Consider the following 25945-nt stretch of genomic DNA (forward strand, 5'->3'; position numbering starts at 1 on the left):
CTAACATGTCGTCGCAGCACGGCCATGGGGAACCCTGCCTGGTGGGCTGTCGACATGTCAGTTCACGACAGCATGGTGGGATGCGGGCAATAACGGGAAGAGCATGGCAGACATGAGCGACAGTGGCAGAGAGGACAATTGGGCAGGCGGGCAGAACGGTCCACTGTGATGAAACTGGAGGTGCCGCGCGTGCTGCATGTCAGGGCTGGGCGCACACCATGGGGGAACGATGGATGATGCGGCCATGGAGAACCACGGTTCGTTGGACTGGGAGCTGTTTGTTGACACCCAGCACCAACAGACACACACACACACGCACACGGACACGGGACAAGCGAGGGAGCTGAGCAGAGCTTTTCACGTGATAGTCCGGAGGATCCGTGATCAACAGCAAGCCACGGAGCTTGGGCGCTGCAGCTTGGGCGCGCCGGCAGCCAATGATGACGCGCCAAAAAGTGGGAGGCTGGGGAGAGGCTGGAGCTATGCAGAGCTGGCTGCGGTGCAACATGGACAGGCTCAGCTGAAAATGGCGCGTATGTGCGCATTATCGACGACATGACGCATGGCAGAGGCTGGGCGGGCTCCAATTGCAAATGCACACGCAATACAAGACCGCCCGGCCCTCGTGTGGTGGTCTGTTGGCGGCAATGGTCAATGGCGCTTCAGCCAGGTCGGGGAAGCTCCCGGCAGCCCTGTGGAGCAGCGCGTCGATGGAGAGTAGCGATTGCGACACCTTGGGATACCTTGGGCCATGCATCGCCGGGCCAACAGCCGTAGATGGGATAATGGCGCGTCAGCAATTGCCTCGGTGCCAAAAGGGCCGTCAATTGATGGATGCCAGGCGTCTGTCCGCCCACGGCACAGGCAAGAAAGGGGATACTGCTACGCGCTAGTGCCCGGCGTAAACAAGACCTTTCCGCTCTTGGACAGCTCTGCAAGAGCTTCCCAGCCTCCACAACCCTGCGGAGACGAGACGGCACACCCAGCAGAGGCCTAACTGACCGCCAATCTACTTGATCCCCTCGTCGGTTTTCCTGACTCCATCTCTCCTCCACCACTACGACACCCCGCTTACTGCATCCAATTGCGCATCTTCAAGCTGCTGCACGTCAACACCACAAAGCTGGCGCCCCCCGAGTAAAATCGCCCATCACCAATTTCTCTCCACGTGAGACCTTAAAAAGGAGCCAAGAAGTTCTTTCTTGATTCCTTTCGAATTGTTTTCGAACGGTTCGAAGGGTTTTCAAGCAAGAACGACCAGACTCCGTCAAACTGGATTTTGAAGCACGAGTACGCCGTTTTCCCCGCGCCCTAGACTTGAATAAATAAGGAATTGTGCTAATTCGAGGCAGGTTCCGATCCCCTTCAGTGTCTTCCCGTCTGCGTATCGGAACGCGGAAGTTAAGGACTCTACCAGTGTTCAGGTAGAACAAGAAGCACATCTTGAATACCAGGCTTCACACGGACGGGAAGGTCACGAAGAAATCCACGAATCCTTCTCCGCTACCGTCCATCGGCCACATCCTCCTCCTCCCAAATCGACCACCTCGTCTTCATCTTCTTCTTCTTCATCGTCATCATCCTCGTCGTCTTCTTCCTCTCGCTCTAAGCGTCGCCACGACACTCAGGTCAAGGAAGAGGTTCGCATCTACGAACAAGAGCGAATCCGCCGTTCCCAGCCTGCTCAGTCCCAGCACGCTCATTCGCAGCACGCTCATTCGCAGCACGCTCAGTCGCAGCACTATCAAGAGTCGACTCACCAGCACGTCCACGCTCAGCAGCAGCCTGTTCAGCACCGTGAAGAGGTTCATATCCACGAGCACACCCGCTACGCTCAGCCTCAAGCCCCTGCCCCAGCTCAAGCCCAGCCCCAGCAGCAACGCGCTCAGTCGTACGCCCAGTCGCACGCTCCGTCGCACGCTCAATCACACGCGCAGTCGCACGTTCAGTCGCACGTTCACTCTCACGCCGCTCAATCTCACGCCCAGCCTCACCCTGAGCAAGCTCAGCACGCCCAGCGTACGGACCGTGTAGAGTTTGAACGATCCCACGACCGGTAAGTAAGCTCCATTGTTTTGCCAGCGCATCTTCGCACGGATCATCACAACAGACCAGCCCCCTGACGCTAGCGGCACCCAGCCCCCTCGCCACGCTAGCCTCATTAGTTTGTTGTTGTCCTAGCGACATGCAGTCCCCACTTTTCCCTCACCTCCTCTAAGCTCTTCCTTGCCCAACCCCAAGCTGACCTTCCTTTCTTCCTTCAGCTACCAATCCCAACCTCCTCCTTCCTCTTCACACTCAAAAGTCGAGGTCCAGGACACAACCTACGACAGACACTTCAACACTGTTCACGGCCCTGCCACCACCGTCACTCAATCCCAACTCGACGTTACTGAACGTCAGTTCCGTGAACGTACCCGACCCATCGTCGCCGGTGCTAGCTACTCCAAGGAGACCTACACCACCCAACGCGGTACCTATCCCAACAACAGGAAGGTAGACAGTGTTGATTCCCATCAAACCGAGGTCCGAGTAGAAGAATCTGCTCGTTCCGCTGCTGCACCCCCCAAGAAGTTCAAGCGTGATATGGGATATTACGACAACGAGGGCAAGTACCATTCGTTTCGTCAAGGAATCTCCAACGCCGCACACAAGGTAGCCGACCGCGTTCAGCACCCCATCCACCCTCACCGCCACCACCACTCTCACGAGCACTCTTTCGCCGGAGCCAAGTACGACGACCAACGCGAGGAGGTTATCGTTAAGGAGAAGTTCACCACCACTGCTCCTACTGTTGCCCCTGCCCACCCCGTCCACTCCGGAACCCCTGTAGAGCGTGTCGTTCGCGTCCACTCTTCAATCCCTCCCCCAGCCCCCAGGTCCGTCTCTGTCGCACCTGCTCCCGCCCCCAAGTCTATCGCAACCGCGCCAGTCCCAGCTCGCTCAGTCCGCAAGATGTCTACCGCAAGCACCATCACCATCCCCTGCCACCACATCCGCATTGGCGATCTCCTGATCCTTCAGGGCCGCCCTTGCCAGGTCATCCGCATCACCACCTCCTCCCAGACTGGCCAGCACCGCTACCTCGGTGTTGACCTCTTCACCAAGCAGCTCCATGAGGAGTCTAGCTTCATCTCCAACCCTGCCCCCTCTGTCGTTGTCCAGAACATGCTTGGTCCTGTCTTCAAGCAGTACCGTGTTCTCGACATCCGCGAGGACGGTCGCGTCGTCGCCATGACCGAGGGTGGTGATGTCAAGCAGGGTCTTCCCGTCCTTGACCAGTCTGGTCTCCTCTCCCGCTTGACAGAGGCCTTTGACAACGGCCGTGGCAGCGTCCGCATCCTCGTCATCAACGACGATGGTATGGAGATGGCTGTTGACTACAAGGTTGTCCACGGCTCCAGGCTGTAGATGGTTTCACTCAACGGTATGTCTTTCCATCAATGCCTCTTACCTTCATGTCGTCTAACACTTACTCAGGTCTTATCCAAACGTTCTCTAATCAATCCTTCTTGGGCGTTTGTATCCTCATGACCACTATGTCTTATAAATGTGTTCATAACTTTTGCATGCTTGCTTAGCTGGGTAGCATTGGGCTTGCTCTTTGGTCATCTGTCGCTGCCCCGGCGCTTCAGTTGGTTAGGGGTGTAAGTGCATACCTACCTTGGTTAGGTGATGAATTTATCGGTGCTACGTGTGTGTGGATAGTTAATGAATTGCGTCTCCTTTACAACCTTTGCCATTGTTTGCCTTGTGACTTTTTGACATGTTCTCTTCCCTTGTACGCGCTCGTGTTTTGTTGTTGTTCACGCCCCTGGCTTCCATGGCCATAGCTTCCTGCACGCGCCCGTGTCGCTTAGTACCCCACGTTTTTTTGGGTAGGTCTCCACCAGTTTTGCGACAACGTGGACACGCAAACGGGTACCCGCTGTCGTGCATAATAGGGCCAAACTCCTACCCCTCCTCGCCTATGTACGAAGGACCAAAAAAAACCTTGTTTATGAACATGGGGTGGGGGTTTGCTTCATGTACGATAGGCAATGTGGGAAGGTTTGCCTTTTGCTTTGGTCTTGGCTACAAATACAAACAATCCTTCATCACTTTGACGAACTTTTTTTGTTTTTTCTTTCTTAAACAAGGAAAAGAATAAAAACAGCATGTAACAAGTAAGAGAGAGAGAGAGAGAGAGAGAGAGTTTCACAAGTAGTAGTAGTAGTAGTAGTAGTAGTAGTAGTAGTAGTTAAACCTCACATCTCTCCTTTTTTGTTGTTGTTGTTGCCCAAAATAAGTCTGATTTATGAGTGACAAAAAAACTTGAAAAAAACTCGTGTGTTATGGAAGAGATGGAGTTTAAGTGATTGAGTACAAAATGAGTTTATTCGTTGTCTTGTTCTCTTGAGAGTGTGGGGGGAGGGGGGGGGAATCTATTGTATGACAACGGTTGTGGGTTCGTAATGCATGGGTCCTTTGTACTGTTTTCTATGTATGTAATTCTTACATGTCTTCTAAAAAAGGAAGGGGAGGGTTTGAAAAAAAGAGAGAGAGAGAGAGAATATAGTAGGTTAAGACATGGGATATCTCAGAAAAATCTTTTTTTTCCCTCTTTCTTTTGAAAGTATATCGAATGGCATGGGGGAAAGGGAGAGAGAGAGAGAGAGAGAGAGAGAGACGTCTGTCTAACTTTAGAACCTTAAAAAAAAGTTCTCGATATAACTACCAGAAAAATTTGTTGTGAAAGCAGGATAGCTGAGCTAGTAGTCTTTAAAAAAGTGAGTGCGAGAACTTACTTATGCTTGGTATGTTCGAGATTGGGAGATGCCTTCGTTTCTTTGTATGTTTGTTGTAGGTGGTGTTAGGTTTGAAAGATAAGTAGGTGTGGTGAGGGCTGTGAGAGGTAAAGATGTTATATATGGGATTCTCAGAGGTGGAGTGGGGAGAGCGGTAGATAAGTTGAGGGTAGGAGGGAGAAGAAGTGCTGTTTTCTGCTGGTTATGCTGGGGAGGATGTAGTGTGTTTGGGAGAGCAATGCATTAGAGGTGACTTTCGTGGTTTCAAGGGAAGAATAGATGGGTTGAAAGATGTATGGTGAGGTGGCACGTTTAGTAAATAGGAGAGATATTGGTTTGGGAAGCACAATCAACGGAGACTACTTGTGTTCGATTTCGCTCTTGATACTCGCTTCGTTATCTGCTTCGTCTCGTCTCAACTGGCCTCGTTTTCCATACAAGACATGACAAAACAATATCATATACGTCCACACTCCCCGACCTATCTGGTTAAATCCAGTCAACGATACAGGAAAAATAGCATCAAATCACATCCCAGTACATCACATTCTTCAACTTCACCAACTCAAACAACACTTCACACACGGCATATTCACCAGTGTATCAAAAATAAACACTTTGTTAATTATTTTCCTCCATTGAAAACAGCCAAAAATAGCTCCTCAAGGAATGGACGCTTGTTTTTTTCGCAACGCTTACACGTTCCTTCCCCAGAAAATAGGCATAACATCGTCTACGGATTCCGTAGGGGTACAAAAGAAAAATATACGAGATCACTGGAAAAACACAACCCGCTTACTGGCCCTTTTCAGCCGTGGCCATCAGACTACCAATGAAACTGGTGATAAGTCTGCTCTGTACGGCGACAATGTCGTCTGGTACAAGCCAAATGGTAGCGCCCATCTTTCGTGCAATACTAATGGCCAGTTTAGCGTTCTGGTAGCACTCGTCATCGTTGCGACCGGGAGCAACGAGGTCGTAGTCGACGTATGCAGGCTTCATGCCGGCCAGAACGTCGAGAAGGAAGATGGCGTTGCTGAGAGAGGAGTCCTTGAAAGAGCGGATCTGACTGTTCTTGCCGCCCTTCCTGGCCATGTCGTTAGCCCACTTGATCATGTCGGCATCAGCAATTTCACGCTTGCCGAGCTGCTGGGCAAGATCATTGAGAGTGGAAACAATGTCCTTGCGCATCAGCTGCCATACGAGACCCAGGGTAAGTGTGCGCTGGCCGTCGGTGATATCAGCACCCTGGATACCAGGTAGCGAGAACTGGTTCTGCTTGCCAAGCTCGACAGCGTAGTTTGTGTTCTCGAGAGCCTTGAAGCGCATCAGCTCTTGGCCTTCGCGCGGCTTGTTGACGTGTCGCCAGTTCACGCTGTTTGGAATGACCTTGTCGTATGCTTGAAGAATGACGGTACCATCCTTGAGGTCTTCGTAGAAAGATTGCACAACCGGCTTTACGTCGAGGGAGTTGAGCCAGAGAGTGAAGACACGAGCTTCGCGCTCTCCTGTCGCATCGAAGTCGTCAATCTCGGCCTTTTCCTCCTCTGTGATGGGGTCGAGGCAAGGGTGTGTGTTGAACAGATTGGCGACGAAGGCCAAGTTGAGCTTGGGGTTTCCGGCTACAAGCGATTTGGGGGTAAGGAACTTGCGGCATTCGAGGGCATCGGCGTTCTGCAGGACCATCTCAGCACGTTGGAGAAGGTCAGTCTGCTGAAGTGGAGAGCGCGAGCAAATCTCGGGCGCTAGCTGGTTGAGGAGGACGGTGTAGTTCTCGCCATCCTTGACGTCAGTCGAGAAGTTGGTAACACTGCAAATGTCAGCTATTATCGTCATTCAAACAAAGTCTAGTCCGACTTACGTCCTGTGCCACTTGGCGTTCTTCAGGTGATAGTTGAACCACCTCAGCAGAATTTGCTCCGGAGGCAGGCGCAGGAACTGCTCTAGGGTCTCATCGTCCTCCAAAAGCCTGTACAGCTCTGGGTGGAGCTTGATATCGATCTTTCCCAACAGACCTCTCCTGATGATCTGCCAGATGAGACCCAAAATCAAGTGCTCTCGCACTTCGATGATGTCTCCACTACCAATGTTGACAACCGAGCAGCCGATACCCTTGGCTGACTCAATGACAATGTTGTTGTTCTCACTGAAGTGGAAGTTGTTCAGCGCCTTGATCTTCTTGCCCGGCTTATTCAGCACACGCTCATCAATGGTGTCTGGTACGCTGTCGTTGATGAGCTTGGACAGGACTAGACCGTCTTTACAAGCATCGAACATCTCAAAAGTGTCGGTTGGGAAGGGCAAGCGGTCGCCAATATCTGGGTCGCCGGCAAGGACGGCGTTGATATGGCGCGTAAACTCGGTTCGCTCATCCTCGTTGATAGTGTGGGTGACATTGGCAGAGGAGCCCTGAACCTGGATCCTGCCACCACCTAAGCTACCTTTGGAGGCGTGCCCTGGGTTGGAGGGTGAGTTGACGCTTGTAGCAGTGCCGGCTCGTGGGCGGGTTGGGCCGGTAGACATGCGCTGTTGGGCTGGAGATGATACTCGCAATTTGGAGATGAGCTGGGAGGGTTAGGGTTAACATGGCTTTGCAGTGTGGTGTGCAGTTTCATACATCTACGTAATCGTCAAGCTCTACTCTCCTTGAGGAGTCGAGTTCGACCTCTTTCAGGGCTTGTCGTACGACATCGTAAGGCTGGTGCTCCGACTGCTGGGCGGCCTTGATGACTGTGGACTCGTCGAGGTAGCCATTGTCGTCGACATCGAGCTTGCGGAAAGCGTCTTGCAGGCCGAAGATCTCGCCCTGGTCGAACTGGGGATACTTCCTGGTTGCAATGGCATGTTAGCACTGGTGGAAGACGGCGGACGGGCGTGGAAGCGAGGGGGTGTGCGACGTACTTTTGCAGCTTGATGATATTCATGTTTGCAAAGTGCAGAGGAAGAGGTCGGCGGGAGAGTCGGGTGCGGAGCAAAGGGATATACTAGGCGGCAAATTGAGTGCCTGGCTCCGCCTCGTTGCGCGTTTGACCAGTTCGTACCTCTTGTTTTGCTTACCCGATGACGACGTGGAGCGGCTTGCCAAGGCTCATCGTTCGAGGGGCAATGCCTCGCAGCCTGATATTGCGCTGCCGGCTTACGTATGCACGTCACATGTGCAGCCCTGCATTAGGCTGCCGTCGCTGGTACTGTGACTTTGTGTGACTTACTGGTGCTGGCCATGTCCATGCTGAGATTGCTACTTCGTCGTGTCTGCTACGTATGTCTACGCTTACGCCTCACATCCAGAGCGATAGGATGCGAGTCGGCTGCCCTGCCGTCGCCTCACCGGCCAGCCTTTGGGCTTCCATGCTGGGCCGCTCCATGGGCCGCCAGTCCCACGCCCATGAGGCGGTGTCCATTGCCACCTCACCATCACCACCCGCTAGAGCAATGCTTCGGGTCGCACCGTGGGCCGTCTCAACACTGCAGCCGGCGAAGCTTGCACGCCCTGCCCCAAGACAAGCCAGTGTTGCACAGGCAAGCCCAAATCTATGTACCTCGTTGCCCATCGACCAGTGCAGCCCAAGAGCGCACAGACGACACAGCACATACACAAAAGACTTCACTGACACATACACACACACACTTGCCATCAACACAACGCATTAATGTAGAACGAGCTTTTAATTCCCTCATTAACGTCATAAAAAGTCCCGGTCGCCGGCTCATTGAACAAAATAAACACCAAAGCTGTGCATCCTATCCTCCGCCAGAAAGAAAAAAACAATCAACATGGTCCACGGCTACCCCCATATGCTCATGGCAGCTCCACCAGACCACCTAGCCACAAATAAACAAGGCTTGGAAATTTCCCTTCAGAACGTGATGCCCGCCAAAGCAAATATCATCATTGCATAAACATCCATCAAATTCGTCTGCGCCCGCATTTTTTGTCCAACACGGCGTGCCGTTGGTCTTTGAAGCTGAAAGAAGGCCATGAGGGTTCTTTGCCCACGTCGTCCGTCCGTTCCCACCACCACGTATGTCTTTTCAATATTAACCCTCGCGGAAATGGGCCCAGGTCCAAGTGGGGACTCGACTGACGTGGCAATGCCGTGGTCCTCCTCAACATCCCCATGAACTCCCAGCTTGCAAAAGAAACAAAATCCAGGCGACTGTAGAATGTACAAGACTTGCACGTGCTCACGCCCCATGCAAAAGTCGTATATCAAGAGGTTCGCTCGAGCCCCAGGACATAGTGTGTGTTTTGGAACTTTGGGTTCCACGAAGCAAATGGTCGTTAAAGTCGTGAATGCCGAGAGGTGCAGAAAATGTCGAAAATAAGAAAGAAACAGAAAAAAAAGAGATCTCCAAGGAAATGTAGACACAAGGAAATTCGAAAGAGCGAGGTTGGAGTTTTGTACGCAATCTCAACCCGTTCCGTGCTGGTTGAAGAGACGTCTGGCGAGATTGTCGTGGTGGGATGTTGTGATGCTGCTGAAAGAGACCGCTCGCTTGATGCCAGAAAAACGCTGTATATCGAGGCCAATCCGCCTTCTAAGTCATTAAACGGCAACTGGCCACCCGTACAATGCCCAAAGTCTTTCATTACCGCCTGCCGCGCTGGGCTGTCATCGTATGCGCGCGCTGTAGCCCAGGAGTAGGGTCGGCATAGGGTCCGCCAACGGCGCCACCTTCTAGAGTCTTACGACGCTTGAGACCACTCATGTCGTCTCCCTGAACACTGTCGGGGCGGTAGGGATCTTCTTCCTCGTCATCTCGACCACGTTTGCCGGAGTTTACACCGTTAGTGGGAGGATAACCTTGATTGGCGTACTGAGGTACAGCGCCAGGGCCTTGATAGGCATCATGGGTGGCATTGCCATTTGAAGCACCACGCGGATCGCTCATTACATTGTAAAGGTTGCTGGAAGGTGGTGCTTGACGTTGTGGAGTGGGGTAACCCGAGCTCCACTGCGGCTGGCCAGTGGCAGCTGAACGAGGTGTGGCACGTCCAGAGCCGTTTTGGTGAGGAGAGCCAGTCATCTCGGGAGAGAGGTGGGGGTGATCGGGATGCATGGCTCCAGGTGGGCCGTTGGGTTGGTATCCATACGGGCCCCGGTTGCCATTGTAGGAAGCGTTCGAGTGTGTATACTCGTTGCCGTGATCATGCTCGCCTTCAGTACCTTGCGGCGGCGGGGCAACCTGCTCGTGGCTCTGGGGCATCATGCCGTCGGGTTGCTTGACCTCACCCTCGTCGGGTACGTCATTGATGCGAGATGGGGGTGCCATCTCTGTCTTTGGGTACGAGCCATCCTGGCGGTAACCCATCATTGGCTGTCCCTGGGTGTACTGGCCAGGCTGAGAAGGAGGACCAGAGTACATGGGCCGGGAACCATCAAAGCTTTGACCAGATGCATAGGGCATGCCTTGTTGGACAGCGCCTGGAGGCGTACTCGCAGGTGTTGTAGGTACAGAGCGAGCGTTGCTGAGTCCCGTGTCGATGGATAGTGGCTGTCCACCTTGGGGGTTTTGAACGTTGTTGCCGTTCCATTCATAAGAGCTACCCTGGTTGCCCATGCCCATGATGCTCGAAGCGCTGGTGGGAGGAGTAGGGAAAGTATGGGCCCGGTCAATTCCTGGGCGACCAGATGATGGGTGGGGCTGAATGGCGTGCGGGGGCTGAGAAATAGCAGCGCCAATGGGGTTGCTCATCGAATGATGGTGGTGAAGCGACGGAGGCTGCGATGCAGCTGGTCCGGAGAGGTATCGCTGATGAGTCTGCATAGGGTCAGGTCTTCGGTTGCGGTCTACAGCAGCCATGGCAGCGCTCCCTACACTTGACCTCGTCTGATTAGACGGATGATAGAGCAGTGCACCGATGTCATGAACGAACAGAGGGTACAGCTGCTCAGTAATCTTCTCCTTGTTGGCAAACTCGAGGGCTCGCTCAAAGGGAATCCTAAGACATTATAAGCTTATGTAAGATCATCAAACAAAGTGAAGACTAACCAGACACCCTTGAGGTGCATGGGGCCAATCTTGACAACGTGTCGTGTCTTCTCGCTCTTAAGGATGCCATCTCGTCGACCTCGGGTCATGCCGGCGACGTTGAGAAGCTTAGTTCCATTGATCATGTGATTGTCTACAACGTGTCAGTTGGGTCAATTTCCTACAAGAAAAAAAATAATTTCAACTCACCCTCGCGGCGCGCAACACAAACGCCTTTGGCCTCCACTTGGAAGCAAAGACTGCCTTCGTCTTCCCAGAGAGTGGCAGTCACACGAGGCTTCATTCCTGGAGGAGCAACCTGACCAGTGTGGTCAAAGGTCTGTGTCTGGTAGCTCTGAGAGCCTGGTAGTGATGAAGCTGGTGCACCAGATGACATGGCTGAACATGTTAGCCTCGTATCTATGCCATGAAGAGAGGGAGGGAGGGAGGGAGGGGGAAAACTAACCTGGTAGTTGGAGTGTTGAAGGTACCATAGCTTGGTTCATAGATGAAGAAGCTGGAATCTGCGAAGGGACGCCACCAGGGTACCCATATGGCGGGTATCCAGGCGGGCCTTGGTTGTATTGATGTTGAGATTGCATCATTGATGGCTGTGGGGGGTATGAGTAGTGCGACAGCCCCGATGGAGGGGCCGAAGCTGGAGCGTGAGCAGCAGTGGCCATGTGGGATTGATGCACGTCAGCATACGATTGCATCTGGTTCATGCTGTTGTAGCCGCTGGGAGCAAAGCTATATCCCTCCTGGGTGGTGCCAAACGGAGAGCTCTGGACGGACTGCGTGTTCAGAGATTGCGAATCTCGTCTCAGAGACTGGGGAGTATGCTTGGGGGAGGGGGTCTTGAAGCCGGTAGTCTGGCCGTTGACCGACGCAGCGTACGACGTATTGGAACTAGCACTTCCACCGCTCACAGAACCAGAGCTAATGGAATCACCGCGAGGCGATGAGTAGTTTGACGACGAGCTTGGGTGTGACTGAATTTGAGGCAGAGCTGGAAGACGTTCGCCCGAGACGGCAGATTTGGTTGCGTAATGGGATGGGTACCAAGTGTCAGCAGGGCCGCGAGCGTGGACCGACGAGATCGATGGGAGCTCCAGCTTTACGGTATTGACGAGTTCTCGAGTGAGGCTTTGTTGGTGTCCAGGGTTGAGAGGGTTGGCGCAAAGATTCTCGAGTCAGTTGTCCAGAGAGCCGAGCCTGTTGCTGAGAAGGTAAGCACGTGTTCAATGTGATGATTGCCCGCGAGGTGTTGTGGGATGCGGCGAGAGGCTTGACACGGCGAGAGGTTTGACGAAGCGAATAATCTACACCGCAAGTTAGTTGTTTGCTTTGAATGGCGAGGTTGATCGGTTGACTGCAGTGGGGAACCAACGAGACACGGGTAGACGAGGCTACAGACAAGCCAAAGCCTCTACTGGACGCGGAGAAATTTGACGGGTGCAGTGTAGAGAAGCATGATAGCGGGGAGGTCGGTGGGAGGAGGTTTGCGGTCGTGACGGTCGTGGAGGAGGAGGAGTAGGGTGAAGGTGGGTGGAGATACTGACCAGGATGAGTCGGCTGCGAACAGGCGTGACGGGAAAAGGCTATGCGCGCAAGAAGCTGCTGGATCAAGTGAACGCTGCAAACAATGCTGGGGTCTCGAAAAGCTAGTCGTTACGTCGTTGCAGTCGTAAAGCAGGGAAGTGCTGGGTAGTCGACAATGCTTTTGGCGCTCGGTTCAAAACACGCAAAGGGACGAATTGACAAATGCCGGCCTGGAAGAATAGCTGAAGATGTCTGCAAAAGCCACGAACATGTGTTGCGGGGTCGAGCAGAGTGCAGTGTTGTCGTAAACAGTCGTAACGTCGTCGCGCTTCGTTAATGCGGGTCGAGCTGTATCGATAGCGATAGCGGCTGCAAGCGTAGGGAAAAGACTACTGCGCGCACACACGCGTCAGCACTGGTGGACTGGCCGACACTCAAGGGCAGGAGAGCAAGAGAGCTCTGTGCAGGCGGCAAAACGACAGTCTATAGAGGGAAGGGGGGAGGTGGAACAGCCAGAGCGAGCGAAGGGCTTCTTCGCAGACTGCGGTGGGGAGGCGGAGGTATTGAGGCGGAGGTGGTTGGGATGTGCCCTTTGATGCTAGCTAGTGCTGGCCCAACCAGACAAGGCGACCGATAGGCGAGTGCACGGGAAACGCAGGTGGCGAGTCCGGCTAGCAAGAGTCTTGGGGGGGAGGGGAGGGGGGCGGAGCAGCCAGGTGGGCGGAAGGCAGAGAGCAAAGGGCGTATACTCACCACTTCTTCAACGAGCAAACGCGAAGACTGCGAGACAATGGCGAGGGTAGGAGGGTTGTGGTGGGTGTGGAGAAGGAAGTCGTTCTCGTCGGTAATGCTGCAGGATTCTCTGCAGCGCTCGACAGCAGGCAGGCCGCAGCTAAGAGGCAGAGGTGGACAGGCGAGCAGCGCACACGCCGCAGAGCAGTCTGATGCAAAGTGGCCGCTTTCTCTGGAGACGGCGCGTCCAATGCTTTGGACGGGATCAGTGCACGACGGGCGTCGCTGACAAGTTGTTCCGGGTGAGCAGGCTGTCGCTGTAGCTGCGTCGACGGGCCGGAGCGAATTTGCAGCGCCGGCGGCTCCAGCAGCTGGTGATGCAGAAGGGGGGGAAGACGGGTGCGTGGGCAAGAGATGCAGGCGGAGGGCGGTACGGGACAGGCAGGTAGGCAGGCAGGACAGTATTGTACATACAGTGGCTAGAGATGACGGCCGCTGGACGGGAGGTGGAGATGGATGGATGGCCTGGGGATGGGGCGGGACTCGGTGCAGCAATTAGCAGCCAGCAACGACGACAGCAGCATCAATGGATGGATGGATGGATGGCCTGGCCTGGCAGCAATAGCAGCAGCACACATACTTACTGCTGCTGCTGCTTGCTGCTTGCTGCTACGACTACCTACACACAGACACACCACACACCCCGTCCACCACACACACGAGCCGCTGCGAGCACACAATCTAAATTCACATCGGGCTTGGTGGGGACAGCGTGAAGGGCACCATGGCATGGGCATGGACATGGGCATGGATGGGCATGGGCTGGGCTGGGCTGGGCATGGGCCTGCCAGCAGCAACAGCAGCAATCCCGTCAGAGCAGAGCAGAGCAGAACAGAGAGAGGCAGGCCGTTTCGCTCGCTCGCTCGCTCGCCCGCCCGCCGTGCACGGACGGCGGCGGCCATCATGTCGCCTGCGTGCTGACTGGGCTGATCCGCCGACGGTGCGGTTGACACGGGCGCTGGGGTGGAGAGAGGGCTGCTGACAGGGACAGGCCTGCCCGCCCATACCGCGACGATTATGCACGCAAGCGAGCGTAGCACTCGTCTACCACACAATGGCATCCACGGCGGCCACGACAGATCCCATGTACACCAGCAGATCCCTTGGTTCTGCCACTGCGCTGCGCTGGCCGGCCCCCTCCCTCACGCCCACCCACTGCCCTCCAAGACGCGGCCTGGCCCTCGCAGCTCGACCTCCCTCCTCCACCACCCTTCCCCACTCCCACAACGCCCATCCTCTCACGGCCGGCCTGGCGCGCAAGGGTGTCGCGCTCCAAATTTAGCGGGCGCCTACTTTTTCCTCGCCAGCGTCGCTTCCTGAGGCATCGGCTGCCCTCCCGATGGGGATAACACGGCTGAATCCAGCGGCCACTGAGCGCTGCCGGAGATATTCGAACGCGCACCGCGGCCACACTAGGTCAATTGATAGGGAACAGTCGTTGCAACCGCCCGCCTTGACTAAGCGGCGCCGGACCGTGTAATTGCGGAGCGCAGGCCACACACAGGTCCCAACAACTGAAAGTCCGAAAGCGCACAGTTCAAACGTTGGAGCTTCAAATCACCCTACCCGACTGCTACTCGACTCGACTCTCCCTCTGGTCCGTAGTGTACATGCCTCTGTCGGCAGTCGGTGCTGCGCCTTCCGCCCACCTGCTACGTATGATTTGCGCGCCTGCGAGTCAGAGCCAAACATTGCACAATGGCACCAAAAAGCAGACAGCAACAAGAAAAGAAAAAGATGCTTGCTTGCACTGACCTTGACTGCACGCCGCTGCACTGCACTGCCGGACAGCCACGTTCCTTCTGAAACACAATCAACTGCCGCGGCACCCTCATCTGCTGACGATGCTCGTCATCCTCTCCCCTCCCCTCCCTCACCCCTTCCCATAACCACACCACCACCGCTACTGTACATACATGGTGAGACGGAGCAATCTGGCCTGCCCAATTTGCAAAGGCCCTCGTCTCATAGATGGATGTCATTCCCTCCACAGGCTAAATGCCCTCTATCCAGTACTTTGCAGGGATGCGCCCGACAGTGAACGGGATAGACGGACGGTAGGCCGTGCAAGCTAGCCGGCCACCTATCGCTGGGCATTGGCCACGCCCCACGTCATTGGCTGGCTAGTCGACATGCTTGATGGGGGCAGCAGCCAGGCCAGAGGCAGACCAGCGGCCATCTGTTCCCCACGAGGGCATCCACTCGACGGGTCGAGTGGGTATCCACGCCCATGAAGCGAAGCATGTGAAGCGTGTGCAACGTGGAAACTCGACAGTGTACGACGGCCATGTCATGTCAGCGGACAATGGCCACCAGAGGGCCACAGCCGAGCCATCCAGCGCCGCGACTGCAAGCGCCGCGGCACTCGCGTCCATGGCCGCTGGCCCTTGAATGCTCCAAAGCCATCCACTCGACAGCAAAGTCGACTGACAAACGTGCCGACTGTAACACGGGCTTGACGTTGGATGTGGACGCCGCAAGGTTTGATAGGGCGTCCGTTAGTTGCGGTGAGTAGATGCGCTGGCCGTGCTAGCCGCATATGGGTAAGCCAAGCCATGGTCACGCTTTCTCACTTCGCCCTCAACAGCCACCCGCACTACCCACCTCCCAGAGTGCAACTCAATATCCATGGCTGTGTCTCGCACTCGGGATGTCTAGGCCCGGCACCTCGGGCAAGGCGTTGTTGCCGTATCACAAGGCCATTCCTTTCGACCAGCTGAAACAAGAGCCCAGATCATAGCAATACCGACAAGGGCGCCACCATGGGCCACAATGTTCAAAAAAGACGAGCAAGGGCTTTTGCATCCCCGTGCATCACGGGACTCGTAGCACGGCGCACGGGAGAGTCCGCCTCTATCCCTGTTGCAACCATGCGAACGGTGCCAGCCTCGATCCTCTGGAACAAGCAGGCCACGGCCATGCACTCACACACTTTGACAGTTGGCACCTCCTCAGCCCAACTTATCGCCTCAGGCGCCAAACCAAGAGTTCGCATCCGTGTCGTGGCTAGCTGCAACATCATACTACAGCCGTGCCCTTTACTTGCTGCCAACTCTGTGTCGACGTGATGCTTGAGCATGCGCTCACTTCAAAAGTTTGGTCGAGAGCAACATGCTGACCCACGCCGTACCACGACTTGATGGCATCATCAGACAAAACGTGACCGGGGAACCGATGGCATCATTACTTGGTGCCAACTACGGCCGGGGGCTGGGTGGGAAACAGCCAAGTCCAGGAACTCGACTACAGTACCGTAGTACGGTTGGCAGTGTGTGTGTGAGGGGGGCACTAGAGGCAAGAGGTATGACAGAAGCGCTCAAGCGACCCGGGCTGTATCACTGTGTACACACAAAGACTTGCAGTCGAAGAGAGGTGTGGACGATGACCTTTAATGGTCGCAGTCACACGGCGGCCTCGTGGGCTAGGGCGTGTAGCAGATATGCACCGGTGGAAATAAACGTGCAGTGCAGCGCAGCCGGCGCGATGTGGGAGGGAGCGGATCGTGGAGAAAGGCGGGCGTCCGTGTCTACCTCCTACCTGGCACTTGCTACTTGCTACTACTTGCAGTCCCTCCACCTCCACCACCAAGCTGGCCAGAATAGATACTGCAGTTGACCGATGGAAGACGGGGTCCGAGTCAGGCCACTGCATCATCTCAGCACATGACGAAGCTTCTATTTTCCAATACTCTCAGACAGGGTTCATGGCACGGGCGCCCTTGTGTGCTGTAGGAATGTATCAGCCTTTGGTCATCGAGAGCATCGCGTTCTCGTGCAGTGGGGTCTGTGTCCATTCCTGTCCAACTGGCAATAATTAAAGCGCAATCTGGGCTCGGATGTCGCGTACTCACCCCGAATTGGTCTTTGCCACGGCCGCAGTCCACTCTCGCCTGCGCCGCCGCCTGGAGAGACGGCAGAGCCAGCGACGAGGAGCTCAAGGCAAAAAAGGACAGTCGACTAAGCTCTCGCTGCCGCCATCTCTGACCACCTCCATCTCTGCCTCTATCCCGCACCAACGTTCCTGCAGCGTGAGGCAATCCCGCGATGCAGCCACTTGGACTTTGACGGGCTAGAGCTCATATGCAGCGAGCCGCGCCTGCATATGCGTGTGATGTAAGGGAACCCTGCGTGGTGGCAGCTAAGGCGACGCCCCCTCCGCCCTCGACGTCCCCTCCAACCAGCATGCCAATAGCGGACCCGATGGAAGACGCTGGAGCGGGCGTCTTCGCATGCAGTCGCACCGACCCCCTCGCGTCCGCGCTCTACGGCGCACGAGTCGAGCGCAGACGTGGAGCATCCGGCATGGACATGTAAGTATTGTACATGGCAAGAATGGCATTTTTTTCTCCTCTGGCACGCAACGATGCCTCTAAGAAGCAGCTGGATCAGCGGCGCATGCTCGTTCGACTGCTCAGATAGGCGTCGGGGCTGCCAATCACCACCGGCCACGTCAGGAAGCCCAGTAGAGCCGTTATCGGGAAGTGGACGGAGCAGGCTAGCCACGACGGCGCCGTGCAGCTCGTGGGGTGCGATGCGGCCGCGTGATTGGTCGGCTCTCGGCTTCACCGGTCTCGCATACTGCTCGCGTCCACTCCACCTGCTCTTCGACGGCCTCAACAAAGTTCAACAAATAGACAATTCCCAAGTGAGGGGTTCATTGTTCGCTCGAGCTGTTTCCCGCCCTACTGCCAACCCCTTCACCGCTCTTCTCGGCTTTGGTTTTTGTTTTTTTCCAACTCATTCATTGTTCGCGCGAATCTACTACTCTAGGTGTAGAGCACTCTACCCAAACCTTCAATAGTCCATTGACCACGGCTCCGGCACTAGCCCGCTGCGCCTCTCCCTTGCGTCGTGACAAACTGGTCCGGCAACGTCGGCCTCGGTCTACACGCAGCATTATAACGGCTGCCAAAAAAGCATGCGGCCATGTCGCAGCAGCACCAGCAGCAGAGCCGCTTGTCACCAAGCCTTTACATGATCCGCCCGACGTGCTTTACGTGCATCGCCTTGGCGTCCCGCCCCAGCTACAGGGCGTGCTGCAGCCTGGGGGCTATGTCATTTCGATTGCGCCTCCTCCCTTCAGTGCTAATTGTGGCTGACGCAATACTCGATGTTCGTCATGTAGCTTCTTCGAGACGCCCTATATCAGACGACACCGCTGTTCTAAGAACATGTTGTCTGAGCGCAATCGTGCATAGACTGCTTTTGGGTTCGACAGTGTATTTAGCCTGCCGCCGTCTCTATTTGCAACCTCTCAACCATCCACATCAGCCCGTAGACAATGTAATAATGTACATGTCTCGATTCGAATCGCGGTTATGAAAAAAATCGCTCTGAGCATATTGGCACGGCCCAGTATCACATGGCCAGCTCTGCCCCAACGGGTAATTAATTCCTTTGCTCATGAACTCATCCTAGGACGCTTTCTGCGCCGGCTGCCAAGTGACCTTTGCACGCCGAACCGTAATCATGCCATAGCTTGATGACATGGTGCCGTATAGCATGCTTTTTGGAATTCGCTTGACTCGGAACGTCAATGGTTTTTATCCGACAAGGTGGGTATGGGCGGCTGGCTAAATCGCGGCCATCGCTTTACATACGTGCACTCGGGACGATCCATCTGAGCACAATAAATGTTATGGCATCTTGAGGCACTTAGCCCGAAACTCTGCCTTGTAGAGCATCCACTTTTTGTCCTGATGGGAGCTTTTTAGCCTAGTTTGATCATAGCCCAGGCGTGGTCGGTCTTACCTGCGTATCCGAGGGCAAGCAATAACAGGCTCCTGCCGAGATAGTTCTGGTAGGTTTTGTAGCCAATGGCTATCCCATCGGACTAGACACCAGATTGAACAAATCATGACGCTCAGGCCCACCCTGCGTGTAAGCAAACATCCATAGCGACTACCAGCCACGCGTCAACCGTGGTCCGCACGCAAAACATCACCCGGCTTCTCCAACCATCCGAAGATACATACCCAGTATCAAACGCGCTCGACCAGTTATCCCGGTGTGGGCTGGGGGGGGGGTTGGGAAAATGGGCTGATCTATCACGAAAATCTCTGCATGCATTGCGGGCCGAGACCAGTCGCGCCTGGTACGTGTGCGCGGTTAACGGTAAAACTAGCGTCTTTAGTGATGCGAAGTTGCTGTCCGTGTAGTCGTCTTGAGTGGCTGCCGTTCGCATCCTGCGAACCATGGTACACGCACACGCCATGTTGCCCCCTAACCAAACCATCGCATCAGCTTGAACGAACTGGATGCCCACATCTCAGTGTCACTAATTACGTCCTTGCGCTTGCAAACCCCCGCATCCGACGCGGTGCTTATTGAGAAGGGTGAACCACCGATACTGGGCGCTTGGTTCGACTTACAACGAACTAGCAACTTGGACGTGCGACTCTCGTGTATCGGACCCGGTGCGTTTCTCGATGGGTACCAGACGTATGACGTTGTGGATGTTACGGAGTATCAGCATCATGGAGTATTGGGGACATGTGGTACAATACGTATAGATTTGCATGGCATGGGGAGCAGGGCTTTTTGCGGGGTCCTTTTTTTGGCTCTCGGGAAAAAATACATCCTCGGCTCTACTTTACGCAGTGCCATTATTTCGTTCTCGCGACTCGTATTGTCGACGTTAATATGGTCATCAGAATTAAGCCGGCTTTTTCCGTTGCGTTGCAAAGAAAAAACCCCGAGAAGCAAAAAAAGAAGAAGGGTTTGAAAAAAAAAAAGTTTCTGTTCCCATTAAATTTTCCCCACTCCGAATCAAACAAAGCTAGTAAAAATGTTCGGCTGGGAGGGGAGTGAGGGAAGAAAACAATAGATCGAGATTTAAAATGACAGATGGGTTAGACAATAAAGTCTGTATCTCCAAACCCTGAAGAAAAAAACATCTCACGTGCGCTATTATTGTTTTGCTTTGGGAGACACACGACACAAACTGTATGTACTTACTTCAAATGTACTGGGGGGGTAAAGGCAAGAAAGAAACAAGTCGCCAAGCCTCGTTTCGTTTCCGATTGTACCGTAGTATCTAGCAAGCCCTCTCCCCCCCCCTTCCCTTCCCTAGTATTACCCAAGAAAAAAACCCTAGGCAAATCTAGGGCCCTGCGAACACATGATGCACATGAAACACTGGTTGTCGCAAAATCTACACACACACACACACACACACACACACACACACACACACACACACAGAATCCGCGATTTTGTTTATAGGAATGAACGGGGGAACTTGTGTAGAAGTAAATTAGGGGGGAGAGAGCAGCGGGCGCACCCTTCCTTCCTTCGCCCCGTCTTACATTCTGGCGCCCGCCTTTTTTACCACTTAGTACTTACATACTCTTACTACTTTACTTTACACAGCGATAATCTGCCGAGTAATTGACGTGCGTCGTTGCGGCCCGGCTTTGCATTTACTTACCAAAATGGAGCGAAAGAACGTATATAGTTTCGGTTTACTATGTCACGTTTTTTTAAACGCTTTTTTGCCTTGCATGGGGGAGGGGGAAGGGGGTGAGTGTGGGTGAGTGTGGGTGAGTATGGGTGAGTATGGGTGAGTGGGTGACCCTGCATTTTTTTGTTTAAAAAAGCCACACACCTACATATACATATACGAAAGCTTAGTTTGAGTGTTTGGCGAGGTGGAGGGAGGGAGCGGGATGGGCTGGGATTGGATTGGAGGGGAAGGGGTTGCAAGGGGGGAGCTTCTTCGGTCAGCGAGGTGTGTGAAAAGTTGAACCTGCATTTGGGATTGTCCCCCGTTTTTACCCTTTTTCTTTCTTTCGGTCAAATTTTCCTTTGCGTAGCCCTGTTCGTGATGATGCTTGTAATACTTGCTTGTCGCGGATCTTACTGTCATTTGCGGAGCGGCACGTTGAACAAGGGTTGTTGTTGGGGAGGGGTGAGGGGGAATTAGGTTGGCCTGTATTTTTTTGTTTGCTAGGGGGGGCTGTTGGCGGCGGCCGGCTGATTTAAAACGGCGAACAGAATATGGTAAGAAGATGTATGGACTGAACGACGGACGAACTGATATGATCACGTGCGGCGGGTATGATTTGAGATTTGGGGAAGGTTGAGCGTGCGTAGCGGATTACAGTGGAATAGATTTGTACAACTAGTAAGATTATTGTTCGCGATGGAGTTTATTTCACGTGTTGTTGAGTTGAATCTGCAAGCGTGGTAGATGCAACGTTGCAATTGCTTGTGCAAGAGTTGTTTTGTAAATGTGTCTTTTTTTTCGTATAGGTTGTAGAGACGTGGTACACGTGTCGGAGATTTATGACTGAATCGATGTATCTGGTACAGACAAGTGACAGACAATCAGTCTAGTAGGAGACATGAGGTAAATGGGGACATGAGCAGCAAGAACGAATAGCAAGACGTGTGATACCAATTCACCTCGTCCTGTCTCTTGAGGTATTAATCGATTGAGTCATATGTTAGCTGGGTCTTTTCCTTGTTGAAATATGTCTTATAAATAGGCAGACGAATATACAGTGGTGATGCTGGCAGATTAGCAGCTATATCTACTGTGCTTCCATTTGTGCTATGTAGTCTAAGCGAAAGGAATGTAGCGAATGAGCAACTGCCAGTATGTAAAAGATACAATTAGATTATTGAAGTAGTGTTAGTCATTCTGAAGATGTGGTTACAGTGTAGTATATATAAGAATCGATAATAGCTGACCAGTGAACTTACTTCCAGTTACTTTCACCTTTAAACCCCTAAAGAAGCACTTTCTAGTAAAACGATGACAATTTGGTCTCCTATAGTGAATAAAATCTAGATTAGTATCAAGAGCTTGACGAATGCAATGTAGTGAATTACGCTCAAGTGTTCACTAATAGGGCGAACCAAAGACTTGAAGAGAGATTACAACCAAACTCCTATAAACAATACAGCTGCCTTCAAGACAAAATACTCCCTCAAATCAAACTTTGGTTCTCCGACAGCCGACATCAGAATCATTTAAATACAGGCCCATCTCCCTCTGTCTTCCTCAGGCAGTCGTGAACATCTTCATCACACATCATCATCTTGACCAAGTCTTTCTTCATCACCACATCATCACCAGCGGTCAAAAAGCATCATCACCATCATCATAATCACCATGCCTTCCTTCACCCTCTTCCCAAAGCTCCCAAAGGAGCTCCGCGAGCAAATCTGGCTGAAAAGCCTCCCCACCACCAGCACCGTCGAGTTCAACGAAGCAGAATTCGACGTCACTTCCATCTCTCCTCCACTCCCCCATCTCCTCACCTCAAAGGAAGCGCAGGCCACAGCGCTCTCCTCTCTCTCTCCAACCCCTTACCCCATATGGGGTCCGTCAGACTGGGAAACCCTCCTGCTCGACGGCGAAAAGATGACTTTACAAGTCATCATCGACGCATCAAAATCCGCTTCATTAACTATCACATGGACGGACGTTTGGAGCGTGCTGGGAGATGCGCTGCTGGCGGCGCGGTCGCTTCATTTTGTGTGTCGGGAGCCGGAGCGGTTGGCTCGGCTGTTTATGCTAGAGGAGAAGGAGTGGCTTGGTGTGGGCCAGGCGTGTAACGAAAGGGGGTTGTTTATGAATGAGGAGAATGTCGCCGGGGAGAGGGCGACGAGAGAGGCGTTGTGGAAGGAGGTGACAGTCACTGCTAGTAAGCATACTGTGGAGGAGGTTGAAGCGGGGTTGGGAAGAGGTGAGGTACATGTGTGGAAGTTGGGAGAGGAGAGGTTTTCGAGGGGGTTTGGGGAGAAGAGTGAGGTGGTGAAGACGAGGGGGTTTGAGAGGGTGGAGGTGGAGGGGGCCGAAAGGGCCTCGGTGGTGCAGCTTCATCATGCCGCGAAGGCTTTTGAGCCACGTGGTGGAATGGAGTTGGAGGAGGGAGAGGAGGAGGAGGAGGCGATGCCGAGGTCAGTAGAACTGACTGAGGACGCAATCGCGAGGCACTTGGAGGAGTGCGAGAGGATTTGGCCCCCCGAGCCAAAGGATCCTGGGATGGAGGAAGGGAGCATATCATATCCCGATAATGCTGCCGTTGAGAAGTGGCTTGGATAGCCATGGGACGTTTTTTTCTCAGCGCTGGCGCCAGTTTGGAGGTATATCAATTCAGTATCTTTTAGACTTCAATAATGTGTGTATTTTTTGTGATAAACATCTCTTTCGTGATGAATAATTGTGCTATCTACACTATAGGATTGTAGTATTTGAATTTGTTCTCTGGGTCCCACTCACTCTTCAATTTAGCTAGCCTCTCAAGTCTAGCATTGTATCCATACACCTCGGGCTTTGACTCGTCTCCACTTGCATAGTTGACGTAGCAGTGTCGCTTCTTGCTACTATCTTCGTCGACGCCCCTGTAAAGAGCATTGCGCATTGCATGTATATGACTCTCAGCAACCTTTGTTGTTTCCTTGTCTTCACCAGCCCACCAAATCACTGCGCTCGCAAGGATGGGTAGTTCGCGCTCCTCAGGCGCCAAAGCAGTTGAGTCGGGGTCAATAGCGCGTACTCCCTGCATTCCGTAGTTCTCCATAAGCGTGATGGAAGTATTGAAACGGGGATCAGCTGTGTATTCTCCGAATATCGTAAAGGCTTTGCGAACACCCTGGATGTCCCAAGCAGGCAATGAAACACCAGCTCCTAGAACGTTTTCATTCGGTGTACAGGCTTGACTGGTGAGATTGTTTCCAGTCACTGTATATAGCTCGACATAGTTAACAATATCGACCTTGGTAAAGATCGGGCCAAGAGCTATGAAACGTGCAGCATATGGCTCAGCCTGTGCTTGTGAACCCTCATATGCGATAGTGTATAAGACAACAGGCTTAGGAGCAGTTAGCTACGTTATCTTCATAATATTAGAATATAACCTACGTTGATTGGGTCGACAGCGGGAAGTCTTATAAACACTCCGGTTAGTGCCAGTTTTGCCGGACGCTCCGTTGAATCCTCAAAGTCGTTGATTAAACTGAATAACGCCTCAACTTTCTCCGATGAGAAAATCAGAGTATAAACCGTCCAGTCGGATGGGACATCGTAAGTCTTTACTTCAAGGCTAGTAACGATGCCAAAGTTGTGACCGGCTCCTTGCAGTGCCCAGAATAGGTCGGCATTCTTGGTTCGAGAGGCTTCAACAACTTCGCTATTGGCTAGGACTACTCGTGCAGAAACAAGACCATCGACAGAGTAGCCATATTGACCTTGGAGTAGGCTGTGGCCGCCCCCTAATAATGGACCTGCTACTGAAACACAATTCGAAAGTCCAGTGACTATCAGCAGTTTTCGATTAGCTTACCAAACCACTTGACCAAAATATCAAAACACTGGATTATACCTACCGGCGTATTTGCCCAAGGCGAATAGAGAACGGGTTATCTCGTACTGCTTTGTACCACCGCCAACTATTGCCGTCTTTCCATCCTCGCTGAGCGTCGTGGTATTGATCTTTCTCATGTTGATTTGAATGCCATATGGTAGCTCATTCAGCGTCGTAGTCCACCCGTGCCCACCAGAGATAGCCAAGAACGGGACATTGAACCGATTAGCAAGGGAAACTATTGTCTGCACATCGGTTTCGGTTGCTACTTCGACGACTACATTGTAGTTTGGGGAAATGCGTGGAGAAGACCCGCGAATTTGTAAATCGTCCCAGCGCGCATCCCAAGGGAACGTGATAACAGCATCCTTCGATAGTAGTGGGTGCAACTCTAAGACAACTTGCTTCAGATCATCCGAATTTGCCAATGACCTATGCACGGCGCATAATAGCCAGACGATAATGGGGATGAAAATCATGGGGGTTGATGAGGGACACGTGCAGTTCGGGTTAAGGAACACAAGGGAGAAAGAAAGGGTAGCATGGCAGGTGCAGGAGATAAGAGAACCATTCCTCAAGTTATGCGGACAGTGACTAATCACTTTTCCGGTTGGATCTTAACCGTGCTACTTATTTATCCTTGTCTTTGCTTAGATGCATGAATCCCAGACGATGTACGGGTTCATAGGCAGTGTCCTGCATCCTAGTCCCGAGAGGCTGAAGAAGGAACGCAAACTGCACGCCGACATAGCGGGGTGCCGTAACCAAAGCCATGCTTTTGTGCAAAGGCTGGCTGTGTGGCGAGCTGGTATGCAGGTCTTAGATTAATACTTCGGACTTGATAAAGCTTAGTGTTCCTCTGTACTATTCTCGAATAAGAATGTGTGCTGTGTTACACTGCTATCCGGATTTGGTTTCCACGTCGTCGTGCACTTCGCTTGTTCTCGCCGCACGGTCCTCAGCATTGCGTTTGCAGTACTAGTCTCAGGCGTACCATATCCTTACCTCATTACAATCAGTTGAAATTCAAAGTGAGAAATAGCTGATATCGTGTCCTCACTCTGTGTCTTGTGTGATATATCGCATGGCCAAATACTAATCATTTCGAAACCTCACCTCGACCGCCACCCTTCTCTCGCTTATGCACCGAGTATCCCAGAGGCTCAAAATGAAGAAGAGTATCCGAGTGTTAAAAATACAAGACTTTAGGTGCATAAGTGGAAAAAGAGAGAAATATATGAATTCTAAGAACCTTGATTTGCTGACAGATTCACATGGCACAACACACATTTCTCAGAGGAGTGTCATTAATGACTGACTTGACTTTTTTTCTCTGTTTGCTATATAGCGTATCAGATCAATTATCTCAGAAAAGAATGGCAGGCCACACCCCAACCTGCCGAAATCGGGTATCAAAAAAATGACTACAGTCAAAGTAAAAAATCGGGTGAGGGTCTGAGAGACTTACGTCTGCGAGACCCTGCTTCGAACCCTCAGGAATAGTTTGGTAATAATTGTAAACCTCTCAATGGGTATA

At 53.0% G+C, this 25945-nt stretch overlaps 9 protein-coding genes across 9 annotated transcripts; 4 read left to right on the forward strand and 5 right to left on the reverse strand.

Moving 5' to 3' along the window:
• Positions 1 to 218: 218 nt before the first annotated feature.
• On the forward strand, positions 219 to 3411 carry COCVIDRAFT_26755 (hypothetical protein; the record flags this gene model as incomplete). Its single annotated transcript, XM_014701040.1, has 3 exons — positions 219 to 257; positions 1353 to 2056; positions 2265 to 3411. 3 exons carry the CDS (start codon positions 219 to 221, stop codon positions 3409 to 3411), a joined length of 1890 nt encoding a protein of 629 aa, XP_014556526.1.
• A 2171-nt stretch (positions 3412 to 5582) lies between these two features.
• Positions 5583 to 7711, reverse strand: COCVIDRAFT_99618 (hypothetical protein; the record flags this gene model as incomplete). Its single annotated transcript, XM_014701103.1, has 4 exons — positions 5583 to 6597; positions 6649 to 7352; positions 7405 to 7615; positions 7689 to 7711. The coding sequence occupies 4 exons, from the start codon at positions 7709 to 7711 to the stop codon at positions 5583 to 5585; spliced, it is 1953 nt and encodes a 650-aa protein (XP_014556589.1).
• A 1666-nt stretch (positions 7712 to 9377) lies between these two features.
• On the reverse strand, positions 9378 to 11485 carry COCVIDRAFT_16107 (hypothetical protein; the record flags this gene model as incomplete). The annotated part of the gene is made up of 4 exons (XM_014701014.1): positions 9378 to 10731; positions 10782 to 10914; positions 10971 to 11159; positions 11227 to 11485. The coding sequence occupies 4 exons, from the start codon at positions 11483 to 11485 to the stop codon at positions 9378 to 9380; spliced, it is 1935 nt and encodes a 644-aa protein (XP_014556500.1).
• Positions 11486 to 16205: 4720 nt separating this feature from the next.
• On the forward strand, positions 16206 to 16709 carry COCVIDRAFT_16108 (hypothetical protein; the record flags this gene model as incomplete). Its single annotated transcript, XM_014701015.1, has 1 exon — positions 16206 to 16709. One exon carries the CDS (start codon positions 16206 to 16208, stop codon positions 16707 to 16709), a length of 504 nt encoding a protein of 167 aa, XP_014556501.1.
• A 40-nt stretch (positions 16710 to 16749) lies between these two features.
• COCVIDRAFT_99515 (hypothetical protein) lies at positions 16750 to 16914 on the reverse strand (the record flags this gene model as incomplete). Its single annotated transcript, XM_014701104.1, has 1 exon — positions 16750 to 16914. A coding segment is annotated over one exon (165 nt), but the record flags the coding sequence as incomplete, so codon positions are not given.
• Positions 16915 to 17275: 361 nt separating this feature from the next.
• COCVIDRAFT_16109 (hypothetical protein) lies at positions 17276 to 18192 on the forward strand (the record flags this gene model as incomplete). Its single annotated transcript, XM_014701016.1, has 3 exons — positions 17276 to 17403; positions 17474 to 17811; positions 17870 to 18192. The coding sequence occupies 3 exons, from the start codon at positions 17276 to 17278 to the stop codon at positions 18190 to 18192; spliced, it is 789 nt and encodes a 262-aa protein (XP_014556502.1).
• A 1506-nt stretch (positions 18193 to 19698) lies between these two features.
• COCVIDRAFT_99577 (hypothetical protein) lies at positions 19699 to 19854 on the reverse strand (the record flags this gene model as incomplete). The annotated part of the gene is made up of 1 exon (XM_014701105.1): positions 19699 to 19854. A coding segment is annotated over one exon (156 nt), but the record flags the coding sequence as incomplete, so codon positions are not given.
• A 2357-nt stretch (positions 19855 to 22211) lies between these two features.
• COCVIDRAFT_26758 (hypothetical protein) lies at positions 22212 to 23147 on the forward strand (the record flags this gene model as incomplete). The annotated part of the gene is made up of 1 exon (XM_014701041.1): positions 22212 to 23147. One exon carries the CDS (start codon positions 22212 to 22214, stop codon positions 23145 to 23147), a length of 936 nt encoding a protein of 311 aa, XP_014556527.1.
• Positions 23148 to 23274: 127 nt separating this feature from the next.
• Positions 23275 to 24887, reverse strand: COCVIDRAFT_16111 (hypothetical protein; the record flags this gene model as incomplete). Its single annotated transcript, XM_014701017.1, has 4 exons — positions 23275 to 23279; positions 23325 to 23931; positions 23967 to 24361; positions 24431 to 24887. 4 exons carry the CDS (start codon positions 24885 to 24887, stop codon positions 23275 to 23277), a joined length of 1464 nt encoding a protein of 487 aa, XP_014556503.1.
• Positions 24888 to 25945: the final 1058 nt, after the last annotated feature.

Source organism: Bipolaris victoriae, assembly GCF_000527765.1.
Source record: "Bipolaris victoriae FI3 unplaced genomic scaffold scaffold_43, whole genome shotgun sequence".
NCBI classification, from domain to species: Eukaryota; Fungi; Ascomycota; class Dothideomycetes; order Pleosporales; family Pleosporaceae; genus Bipolaris; species Bipolaris victoriae.